The 13,260-nt window shown below is 43.0% G+C and overlaps 1 protein-coding gene across 1 annotated transcript in view; it reads right to left on the bottom strand.

Annotated features, from left to right (window-relative positions):
- Positions 1-13,260, bottom strand: part of RFX4 (regulatory factor X4) — a 151,822-nt gene that overhangs the window by 138,401 nt on the left and 161 nt on the right. Inside the window, exon 2 of the mRNA XM_055574864.1 lies at positions 3,424-3,510. Within this exon, the coding sequence (XP_055430839.1) occupies positions 3,424-3,510 (87 nt within the window). The remainder of the gene's footprint in view (positions 1-3,423; positions 3,511-13,260) is intronic.

Below are 13,260 nucleotides of genomic sequence, written 5' to 3' on the forward strand. Positions count from 1 at the left end.
GGATTTTTCTGACCAGGAATTGAACCCAAGTCTCCTGTGTCTCCTGCATTGGCAGGAGGATTCTTTACCATTGAGCCACCTGGGAAACCCAGTATAAGGAGGGACATCATTTCAACAAGAGGATTCAACAATCCTAAATTTCTAAGAAATGAATACTTTAAAATATGTAAAGCAGGAATTAACAAAACTGAAAAGATAGGTAATCACACTGTAATACCTCTCTCAGTACCTTAGAGACAACATCAAAATCTATAGGGATATGGAACATCTGAAAAACATGATTAACAACCTGATCTAATTGATACCTGTAGGATATTCCATCCAAATATGGCAGAATACTCATTCCTTACAAGCATACGTGAGCATTTGCCAAACTGAACATATGTTTGGACAAAAATCAAGTCTTACTAATTTTAAACATTGAAGTCATACAGAATATGTTCTGTGACCATGGTGGAATTATAACAGCAAACATATAAAGTTGCCTAGTAGAAAGGCAACTAGGAAATCCCCAAGTTTTTAGACATTAAGCAATAGATTTCTAAATAAATCATGGGTAAAAGAACAAATCACAATAGGAATTAAAAAATAAGTTTGACTGTATAATAATGCACGTATGACACCAGAAAAATTATGTGATGCAGTTAAGTAGTACTTGGAGGAATTTTTATAACTTTAAATGCCTACCTTAGAAAAAATTGAAAATCAATGATCTAAGTGTCTGTCTCACAATAGAAAAAGGCAAAAAATTGAACTCAAAGAAAGTGCAAGGGAGGAAAACCTAGAGGTAAGAGCAGAAGTACATGAAATTTTAAAAAGATGTAAACTGAGAAAAGAAAAAGTGAAAAGTTACCAAAAATTAACTCAAAATGAATTAAAAACCTATACATAAGAGCTAAAACTATAAAACTTTCAGAAGAAAACAAAGGAAAACCATCATGACATTGGATTTGGCAGTGATTTCTTGAATATGGACACCAAAGCACAGATAAAAGAAAAAATAGATGTCCAAGTGGAAGGGGACATGGGTAAACCTATGGCTGATTCATATTGATGTTTGATAGAAACCAATGCAATACTGTAAAGCGATTATCCTTCAATTAAAAATAAACTTAAGAAAAAGAAAAATTAGATAAATCAGACTACGTTAAAATTGAAAACTGTGCATCAAAGTGCATAATCAACAGAGTAAAATGCAACCCACAGAACAGGAGAAAAATATTTGCAACACAAATATCTGATAGTGGGTTAATATACAAAATATGTAAAGAACTAGCAGTTGGGAGACTTCAATAGACATTTCTACAAAGAATAAGACAAATAATCAATAAGCACATGAAAGAAATGTTCAATATCACTCATCATTAGGGAAGTTCCTACAATTCAACAACCACAGAAATAAACTATCTGATTTTTAAAAAATGATCAAAAGGACTTCCTTGGTGATTCAGTGGTTAAGAATCTGCCTGCCAACACAGGGTACACAGGTTTGATCCTTGGTTCAGGAAGATTCCATATGCCCCGGGGGAACTAAGTCCATAGGTCACAGCTACTGAAGCCCATGTGCACCCTGGAGTCCATATGCTCTTCAACAAGAGAAGCCACCCCAACAAGAAGCCTGTCCACCACAGCTAGAGAATAGCCCCCGCTTGCCACAGCTAGAGAAAGCCTGCATGCAGCAGCAAAGACCCAGCACAGCCAAAAATAAATAAATAAAATTTTCAAAGTTCACAAGCTTTATGTTTCAAAAATGGCTGAAAGACTTGAATAGGCAATTACTCCAAAGTATACATAATACAAACAGTCACTTAGTACATGAAAAGATGCTCAACATCACTAATCATTAGGAAACTATAAATCAAAACCACAATGAGATATTGCCTTATACATTAGAATGACTATTACCAAAAAAAAAAAAAAAATACCCAGAAAATAACAAACATTAGCAAGAATATTGAGAAATTGGAACTCTAGCACATTGCTGGTGAGAATGTGCACTCACCATGGAAATACAGCAATGCCTCAAAATAGTAAATATGGAATTACCATATGATCCAGCAATTTCACTTCTGGTTATATATCCAAAAGGAGTGAAAGCAGAACTCAACCAGTTATTTGTTCACCTGTGTGTATAGCAGCATTATTCACACTAGCCAAAAAATAGAAATAGCCCAAATGTCCATCAATGGATAAACAAAATGTGGTGTATATACATACAGTGGAGTGTCATTCAGCCTTAAAAAGGAAGCAAATTATGATACATGCTACAACATGGATGAATATTATGCAAAGTGAAATAAGTCAGTCACAAAAGGACAAATACTATGTGATTCCATTTATATGAGATTCTTACAGTTAGTCAAATTCATAAAGAATAGCAGAAAGTAGAGTAGTAATTGCTAGGGACTAGGGGGAAAGGGGGATGGAGAGCTATTGTATAATGGGTACAGAATTTTAGTTTGGGGAGATGAAAAAAGTTCTGGAGATGGATCGTGGTGATGGTTGCACAACGAGGTGGAAGTACTTACAGCCACTGAATTATATACTTAACATGGTTAAAATGATAAATTCTACATCAGGCATATTCTACCACATTAAAATAAACATTAAAAAAATGTTCAGAGATGCTTAAACAGTCGAAAACTTGGAGCAGTTTAAATATCCGTCAACATATAAATCGATGCATGCACTGTGATAGAAGCATACAGGGGAGTACTATGCAGCAATGAAAAAGAAAACCTACCGTGACGTACAACAGTATGGCTAAATCTTCCCTGAAGAGTCCCTGAACCTCTGAGAAAACTGAACTAAGGAGATGCACTTTACCAACTAAAAAAGACATTCTGTCCCTGTTGGAAATGACTTTATAATAAGCTGCCCCCTTTTTATAGTGCTTTAGGGACAAATACAAGTCCCAAGTCGTCTTCTGCTCTTAATATAAGGTACCCAGGAGCCCTAGCCTGACATTAACGAACACAGCAATTTATATCTTTCCATCAATTCCAATTCTCTAGTTCAAGATGCAGGAAAAATCGTTACTTTCCAACACCAAAGACATTTGTGACTTTAAAACAACAGTCCCATGACACACTCCTTTAAATCCGTATCTACGGAGAATGGCCTTTCCCATTCAAAGTCCACATTTTCCCACTGGAGCATCACTGAGATGGAATCTTTAGGGACTCAGACAATAAGAATGTGTAAACGGCAAGTTTTTGCTGCGGCCTCAGTTTCCACATCCATCTGAATGCATTGAACTCCCTCCTGGAGGATATTATAAGGAAGGCTTGGGTATTTCATAAATGGCTGGAGAGCCTCTTGTTTCGGGTAACATGACCTAGTCTAGCATTCCCACGCACCATTCCTCATCAGAACACAGCCCATAGCCAGGACATCATGGAAGATTGAGTTTTAAGCACTTACTTTCATCATTAGAAACATTCCCCAGAGATGTGTGGTTGGAATAACGCTTGTTTTCACTTTCGTTGAGACATCTTTCAATCCAGCTCTCTAAAAATGAAAAATAAAGAAAATCACACTGTTGGTGTTTGCAAAGAGACAGGAACATCATCAATGCCCTAGATTTAAATGCCCATCAACTTTCATCTGAGATCTGCCCAGACTGGAGTTGGATTTAACATGAAGCCCAGTATGCACCATTGCTGATAAGATTTTGCTGAGTAGCTTGGAGGCAAAATGGTAATTCAAAGCCCCACTTGAGTATTTCTTGGCCAAATTCAACTAATTTTGGAGTATTAGTACCAACTGAGTGTTCACAGAGAATTATCTTTCTTCAAAATGAAGATATTAATATATTCCTGAGAACTAGTTTGTAAAACAAAATTTGGTCAGCTGAATCACTGATGGTTTGGAGACTTGTGAATTAGAAGCAGAACCCTTAGTTCAAAAGAAAACAAAAAGAAAAGCAGATACAACCCTGAAGGTTCTGGTTGAAGAGGAAGGCAGGGAAGCTTGCAGCTTCCTCCACCCCTACTCCGTCAGTGACCCCTGAAGGGGCTCTTCCAGGCCCAGACTGAAAGTCCCCACAAGAGGAGGCTTCAGAAGGTCTGGAATAGTTACCTATTATTTTGTTTATTTAAATTTACTTAGCTGACTCCGTGGGCCTTAGCTGTGGCATACAGCATCTTCAGCCTTTCTTGCAGCATGTGAACTCTTAATTGTGTCGTGTGGGATCTAGTTTGCTGACCAGGGATGGAACCCGGGTCCCCTGCATTGGGAGCACGGCATCTTAGCCTTGGACCACCAGGGAAGTCCCTCCATTAGTTTTAAAACCCAAAGACCATAGGAATTTTTTTTTAAAAATCCAATTCCAAACAATACAAATGTACTTTCCATGAAGTAGCATAATGCTTTTTCTATGATCTAGAGAATCCACTATCGGTTCATTCATTCATTCAACAGCATCAGCTAAGGACATCAGTTCTGCTACAATGTTTGTTTTGAAACCACAAATGTGTGCAATGCAAGTGATACATTAGGGAACCATTTGTGCCTAGCACAATTTTCTGTTTGCTTATGCTTGATTTCTTTCTTAGAAAACATTAAGTGAATGCAGATACTGCACATAGCTGAACTGAGCCCTGTTCAGTTCAGTTCAGTCGCTCAGTCGTGTCCGACTCTTTGCGACCCCATGAATCGCAGCACACCAGGCCTCCCTGTCCATCACCTGAGCCCTTTAGGATTATGCAAAAGACACACGTGCTCACACCTCAAACATCTACCAGCTACTCAAGTTTACGGCATGAGTTATGAGCCACAGATAGACCACATTCCACCACATTTCACAATAACACACAAGCTGTGGCCCTACCAAAGTCCACTTCCAAAAGTAAATTTCAAGTCTTTTTCAAGGTCAAGTGCCATACTTATTGTATTTATATGCCTCTTAACCATTTAACATGTGTAAAACTGTGCTATCCTTTTTATTAGGGTCCTATCTTTTTGGCTATGCGTCACTGACAAAGTTTTTAAGCGTTGTGCCCCTAGTTTATTATTCCAGTGAATGCTGTGCTTTTTGTTGTGCAGTTTTGTAGAATGGTGATAACTCGGGGGGATGCATATTAGTGTTAGAGCAGAACTGATTACACCTATGAATGCGTGCTTTTGAACAGTGCTGTCTCCTGCTGCCTTCTTTATAATATGGGAGCTGGCATTTACTGAACCCCTATTTTAATATTAACATACTTCATTGAATTCTGACCACAACTCTCTGAAGTAAGGATTTTCATCTCCAGTTTCCCTAGAGAGCAACTGAAGCTTAATCGAGTAATGTGACGTCTCATAATTCAAAGAGCCAAGGAAAAGTTCATTACTTAGTAACATATTGTTAAAGGAAACCACGCTAACACTGGCTCCTGAGCAATGTAGTGAGGGGAAAGCAAGTGCCAAGAGCAGAGAGAAATGTTGGGGTTTTGGTGTGTATTGTATGTTTCAACAAACTGCTTTTTTAAAAGCTGCTTCCACAATTGTAGCAGAGAAATATCCAAGGAGTGGAACAGGCACCAGCTTGTTAAGAGGATATGGAAATCTGGTATTTCTAAGGAAACAGGGAGTAGCTGAGAGATTCAAAGCATTAAAACGCTACCCCCTTCCAGATAGCAAACGTACAATGTAGAAACAAACAGCTTGCAATGGTTTCAAAGCTGTGATGACACAGGGTGGGTATTTGTCATCACATCTTATGCAAAACCACATCTGGATACAAATCTCCAGAATTCTTTTCAGAATTCTCCAGAATGTCTCTACTCAGATCTTTTAACCCTTTCAAGTCCTGGCACATTTTCCCTGGCAACAGCCGTGGCTGATGTCAGATGGCGTCTCATGAAATTTGCAGTCCCTCCCTCCACCTAACCATACCACCAAAATCCATTTCTATTGTTCGAGGCCAGCTCTTGGTCTCCCTAGCTAGGTATGCACACCTACTCACTCTCACATGTGTGTGGGCACACACATTCACAAATACTCCGCCACTCTCCTTCGTCAGTAGAAGGGAACACCCTCACCCATTTGCCTGTGCCAGAATCAGGCTTGTTATCATCATTGTCATTCCGCAAAGGGGCCTATTCTTGCAGATGATAATCCCCAGCCATTGGAAGGGGGAACCCTCTCTGAGAGCTCACTGCAACACCAGGTGGGTCAAGAGATGCAACAACTGTTCACAAGAGTTCAAGTCAAGTAAGAGCTGTCCTGAGGGCAGTCCCTCTCCCCCACACTGCCCAACTCCAACCCTGGAGAGAGATGAAAGCAAGGCTACAGGAGGGAGAGAGGGGAGAGAGAAGAAATCTCACCAAGTACTCCTTTCCCCCATCCATTGCCCCCACTCAGACCTCTCTGACCCATGGCTTAAGCTTGTGTCCACTCCGCTGCCCAGCTCTGCTCCCTGGAGCAGCGCAGAGTAGGTCTGGTCTCTGAGGCACATGTCAGATACAGGAGGAAGCCACACATCTTCATTTTTTTCTAGTCAAAATGGACCCCACTTGTTTCAGCACTTTCTTGGGAGAAATTGTTCCTCTACTTTTTAGCCATCCAGTTCTCCTGCTTCTGGCATCTTCTATTTAATCAATGTCTGTTTGAACATGAGGGGCTCAGTGAGCTCTGAGGGTTCAGATGGGGTCTAAGCTGTGCCAGGTCTGGCAGAACCATCACCTCTGTTGTTCTAGACATGGGGGTTTCCAGAGCGTTCAAAGGTCTTGCATTCCAGACTGTATGAACGCAACATTCTGAAAAATTTATAGAGGCCACAGGCCTTGGAGTCACAGGTGCTTTTTGAGCTTTGTCTTCCTCCCTAGGGGGACCCTTAATAGTGCCATCTGCAACTCGTGTCCCATAGCCAGGTTGCTCCACAGGACTGAAAGGCCTCTATTCAGGTCACCTGAAGGTAACATTACACACTTTAAAACTATTACTAATGGGTTATGGTTTTACAAAGATCAAGAATTAATCAACCAGAATGACAGGCATATTGAATGTTTAATGAAACACTGCATTCATCTATCTTATTCATTTGTAGATTGTGTGTGTGTCCATGCTCAGTCATGTCCAACTCTTTGTTGGACTGTAGGCTCCTCTGTCCTGCCAGGCTCCTCTGTCCATGGGATTTCCCAGGTACGAATACTGGAGTGGGTTGCCATTCCTTCCTCCAGGGGATCTTCCCAACCCAAGGGTCAAATCCTCCTCTCCTGTGTTTCCAGCATGGGCAAATGTGTTCTTTACCACTGAGCCACCTGGAAAGCCCTCATTTGTAGATTAAGGGGCTTAACAAAGGCCACCATATTCTGAGCTCTTATGGGTCAAGCATTATGTAAATGCATTTGGTACACCATCATACATAATCCTCATAACAGCCCTACAAGACAGGTTCTATCAATATGCCCATTTTAGAGAGCAGGAAACTAAGGCTCAGAAAGATTAGATGACTTGTCCAAAGTCATCCAGCTAGTAAGAGGAGGATCAGCATTCACACTCAGGTCATAACCACAGTGCTGTCTTTCCAAGTGTGCTCTGAGCTCTCCTTATCCCATATCCCATACGGTCTCCAGAACACATTGCCAGTATTGCAACAATGATCACAGTCTGCCTTGTATTACAACTTGTGCTAAAACTCAACTTATATATTACAATTTTTGCTAAGTTCATTTACATGTTTCTTTGCAAGCCTTTGTTTTACATAACAAGCTCCTCAGTTCAGAACTTAAACATCTTAAGAACGCAGTCCATTTTATTTTATTTCTCTTGACTCTCCACTAGTGCCTGGTATAAAGTTTTTCCTATAGACTGGCTTCAACGAACATTATGTTATTGACATGAATGATATAAAAAAATGCACACTGTGTAAGGAGATATATCCACATGTCTATAGAATTTCCTAATCGCTTTCTTTTCTACCACATACAGCATAAAAAGGACAACACATCAAAGGCAATTTTCCAAATAAAGAAAAATTCAACAAAAATGTATTTTGTCCCATGTAGATCAAGAAGCTGTAGTCAAGTGAGTCTGATATAAACATGAATAAGACTGGTTTCTGCCCTCTAGTTGCCATCAAAAAAACAAAGCGGATGCTCCTCCATCAGCTCATGATTGCTGGGACCCTGTCATTTTTGTTCACCTGTGCCCAGGAGCTGGCACTCTGCCTGGGTGCACAGATATAGTGCAATAAATATGTTGTTGAAAGCATTATTTTTTTTGAAAAACAACAGTAAGTTCCTGCTATGTGCCAGATACTATGTGAGTTTTTACATGTGTGGAAAAGTCATAAATTAAAACTCAGGACAATATGATGTGATATGTCTTAATATCTATATTTATTGTTATGAAAAACAAAAGTTCTCATACTGTGATCAGCACAGCAGTATTGGCGCTGTGCTCTGGGACACTGGAGAAGCAGAGCTCAATTCACACTTGGATAACCTCCTGTTCCCACCTGCCTCATACTTGATCCATAAAAACCATCTGACCTTTTAGGAAGGACCAGCCTTGCTCTAAGTGTCCAACAGGATTAATAGATGACTGTGAGCATAGGCTCCTGGGCTGCAAAGCATCCTTTCACCTGACTCATCTGGGATCATGGGTAGGAAGGAGGATGCCTCATCGATTTTTCATCTTACAGGGGGTTTAACCCACATTCCTTAGAGGCCAATCTTCATGCCTCCCCACTTCAGATCAGAGATTTAGAAACCAATTTGAAGTGACTTTCTCAAGTTCCTAAAATGAGGTTGAGCAGAGCCTTAAATGGTTACTGGGTTTCCCAGGAGGAAATCTTGCTTCCCTTTGCAGCAGCAGCAAATGACAACTAGGAAGCAGCTGCACTGGGGGCGCGGCACATCCAGGCCAGTCCAAGACTCAGAGCAGTGCTTCGCGAACATACACTGGCCTGGCAAGAAGAGCCGACCACGTTGGTTGTCAAAAGGCACATAATCCTTGAAGTTTACAGGGCACCCTGACACAGAGAACCTGATCTGAGCTTCACAGTCTACCTCATGGGATAGAAATTTCCACCATGTTACAAATAAGGCGTGGCTTCCTCAGTGGCTCAGCGGTAAAGAATTCACCTGCAATACAGTAGCCGAAGGTTATGTGAGTTCAATTCCTGGGTTGGGAAGATCTCCTGGAGGAGGGCAGGGCAACCCACTCCAGTATTCTTGCCTGGAGAATCTCATGGACAGAGGAGCCTGACAGTCCATAGGGCCACAAAGAGTCAGACACAACTGAAGCGACTGAGTACATAGGCACAGACAAGGAAACCGCACAGAGCTGTGGCTCGTTGGCAGTGGTGTGGCCAAGGTCACACAGTTCAAAGGTGTTAAAGTCAGAATTCAACGCAGATCTTCAGGCTCCAAAGCTTATGCTTATTCTTCCCACTGCATCCTACTGGCCATGAGGCAGGAGATAGATGGGCCTCAGGCCAAATAGTTTCTCCCCTGTGGACAGAAACTCCATAACAGCAGAATCATGGAGGAGGCTGGACCCTGTCCAGATAAAAGATAAAAGACCACACATTCCTCATTCTCGAAGTCAAGGAGACCTCCCTGACTACACATGCACAGAAAGGCTCATTGAGAGTCAAAAATGGGAAGGGGTACCACCCATAGTAAGTGATGTCAACCTACCCATAGGTCTCTTCCCTAGAATCCATCTTGGCTAAGAGATGTGCACACACACAGGGGAGGACCCAAAGATATACCCAATACAGACTCAGAACCAGGCAAAGCAAGATGACTGGCCAAAGGAAACCCAGAAGAAATGCCCCATAAAAGTAATTCAAACTACCATTCTGTCTCCCTGAGCCCACCTGCATGTCTGTCTGCATGTACCCTTTTTCCTTCTAATAAACACATTACTTGTTTCACTCCTATCTCTATGTGCAAATTCATTTCCACACAGCTGACAGGCCAGGGCCTTGTCACTGGCCACTGGCCCTGGCGGTCTAGTGGCGAGGATTCAGCAATCTCCCTGTCGTGGCCTGACTTCAAACCCTGGCCGGGAACCCTGCTTCAAGCCACTGCACCCGAAGCCACCCAAGAGCAGGCACAGGCCAGTGGTTCCCTCTCATCCATCCATCTATTCATTTTGCAAATACTTATCAAAAGTCTTCAGTGTCAAGTTCTAACAGAAGAAATGAACAGGGACTTCCGCAGTGTAGTAGACGACTCCGCACTTCTAGTACAGAGGGCGAGGGTTCAATTCCTGGTCGGGGAACTGAGATCCCACATGTCAGGTGGTGTGGCCAAAAAAAAAGAACAAAATAAAATAATTTTAAAAAGAAGAGATGGACAAAAGCTATTTAACAGGAAACCAATATGTTACAGCAGGATATTTCTGATGGGCAAGGGTCTCAGGACCTGAAAAGATGTTTTCTTATGCATTCTTTTTATTTAATTCCCTCATTCAGCTTAAAACCCAGTATTCAAAAAATTAAGATCCTGTCATCTGGTTCCATCACTTCATGGCAAATAGAGGGGAAACAACGGAAACAGTGACAGATTTTATTTTCTTGGGCTCAAAAATCACTACAGATGGTGACTGCTGCTGCTGCTGCTGCTAAGTAGCTTTAGTCGTGTCTGACTCTGTGCGACCCCATAGACGGCAGCCCACCAGGCTCTCTGTCCCTGGGATTCTCCAGGCAGGAATACTGGAATGGGTTGCCATTTCCTTCTCCAACGTATGCATGCATGCTAAGTCACTTTAGTCATGTCCAACTCTGTACAACCCTATCGACAGCAGCCCTCCAGGCTCCTCTTTCCACAGGATTCTCCAAGCAAGAATACTGGAGTGGGTTGCCATTTCCTTCTCCTGCAGATGATGACTGCAGCCATGAAATTAAAAGATGCCTGCTCCTTGGAAGGAAAGCTATGACAAACCTAGACAGTATACTAAAAACCAGAAACATCACTTTGCCAACAAAGGTCTATATAGTAAAGCTATAGTTTTTCCAGTAGTCATGTACGGATGTGAGAGGCGGACCATAAAGAAGGCCGAGCACTGAAGAATTGATGCTTTCAAACTGTGGTGCTGGAGAAGACTCTTGAGAGTCCCTTGGACAGCAAGGAGATCAAACCAGTAAATCCTAAAGGAAATCAACCCTGAATATTATTTGAGGGACTGATGCTGAAACTCAAGCTCCAATATTGTGGTCATCTGATACAAAGAGCGGACTCATTGAAAAAGACCTGATGCTGGAAAAGATTGAAGGCATGAAGAGAAGGCGATGACAGAGGACGAGATGGTTGGATGGTATCATTGACTCAATGGACATGAGTTTGAGCAAGCTCCAGGAGATGGTGAAGGACAGGGAAGCCTGGCATGCTGCAGTCCATGGGGTCACAAAGAGGTGGACACGTCTGAGTGACTGAACAACAACAACATTTGCCTCCTTCTTAAAAATGTAAATTCTAACAACCCTGAGAATCTCGTTTGGTGCCTAGTCCCCAAGGGCCTGGAGTGGTGTCAAGCACAGAGCTGGCAGTGATGGTTGTGATGAAGTGAATGAAAGAAGAGGGAGCATCCTTCCTCAGGAAGACCTCTGGGAAGAAACAGCATTGGAGCAGAGACTGAACATGTGAGGGAGTGAGGACTTCTGAGGTTCTGAGACCTGGGACCACAGAGACAAAGGCTCACAGGTGGATCATGAGTGATCTGTTTATGGAACCTATTTATGGCTGATGCAGAGTAACCCCAGGGAGACAGTACAAGATGAAAGAGAAGATAGAGGCAGGCCAGGAAGAATGTGGAGCCAGTGGTTAGAAAAACTAGCTTTCAAAGCTCAGTCCTTTCACTTACTAGCTATGTAAAATTGAGGTGGTTCCTGAACCTTTTTAAAGTCCTGCCTCCCAGGTTTCTCCAAAAATTAACTGAAATGACACAGGTAAAGCACTTAGCATGCTTGTGGGAAAATGAGGGAAGCATGGTCTCTATCCACCAGGTGCTCACAGCCATGGTGGGGACAGTCAAGCATATACTGAGGGCTTTCCAGGTGGCTCAGTGGTAAAGAATCCACCTGCCAATGCAGGAGACGCAGGTTTGATCTCTGGGTCTGGAAGATTCCCTGAAGGAAGAAATGGCAACCCACTCCAATATTTTTACCTGGAAAATCCCATGAACAGAGGAGCTTGATGAGCTACAGTCCATGGGGTTGCAAAGAGTCAGACACAACTGAGGGACTGAGCATACACACACAGCATTTATTGAGTGCCCTCTCCACGCTGATCACTCTGCTTTACCTCTCTTCCTCACAGCAGTTCTGAAACAGAGCCCTGAACAGCTCCAACACTGTAAGGAGGAAAGTGAGCGTCAGACAAGCTAGGTGAAGTCACCACTACAGGTCTGTCTGACCCCAGTGCTGTTGGCTGTCACCCTGGCGCCCTGCCTCCTAAGCCAGCAGGTAACTGGGAGTATGTCTAGATTACAAAAAGGGGCTTCCAGCTCAGCTGGGCTGTTTCACAGAGGGTAGGGTGAAGGGCCGGAGAAGGCAATGGCACTCCACTCCAGTACTCTTGCCTGGAGAATCCCATGGATGGAGGAGCCTGGTAGGCTGCAGTCCATAGGGTCGCTAAGAGTCAGACATGACTGAGCGACTTCACTTTCACTTTTCACTTTCATGCATTGGAGAAGGAAATGGCAACCCACTCCAGTGTTCTTGCCTGGAGAATCCCAGGGACGGGGGAGCCTGGTGGGCTACCGTCTATGGGGTCGCACAGAGTCGGACACAACTGAAGCGACTTAGCAGCAGCAGCAGCAGTGGGGAGGGCATTTCAACTGGCCCTTAAAGAGGTCAGCATCTGCCAGACCAAGGAGGAGAGAAGGGTGTTCTGGCAAAGAGGGCCACCGTCACGGACAAAGGCAGAAAATGGGCTCTGGGAAAGGTGAAGAACCCGCTGACCCGTGACCCAAGGCATGGTAGGGGACAAGTGGGGGATTCCATTAGGAGCAGATTGCAAAGGCCTCACTGCCCCCTCTCCCAGGCCAAGATGCCTGCAGGCAGCTGGGAGCCGGCCATGATTTTGAAGCAGTGGGGGAATAACACGATGAGCTTTGTTTCTGAGGAACTGGGTGAGAACAGGGAGTTCTTGACTTATGCAATACCTGAGGAAAATGCCGCCTGACTTAGAAAGTGTCACCGGGTTTTAATAGAAGGCGGCATTCATCCTCTTTCTATCAACAGTCTTTTGGGGCGCTGCGCTGGGGCCTATTTTAGGAATGCACAGCTTTAGAAATGCTACATAAAAGAGCTGACAGGCCACA

Source organism: Bubalus kerabau, chromosome 1 (assembly GCF_029407905.1).
Source record: "Bubalus kerabau isolate K-KA32 ecotype Philippines breed swamp buffalo chromosome 1, PCC_UOA_SB_1v2, whole genome shotgun sequence".
NCBI classification, from domain to species: domain Eukaryota; kingdom Metazoa; phylum Chordata; class Mammalia; order Artiodactyla; family Bovidae; genus Bubalus; species Bubalus kerabau.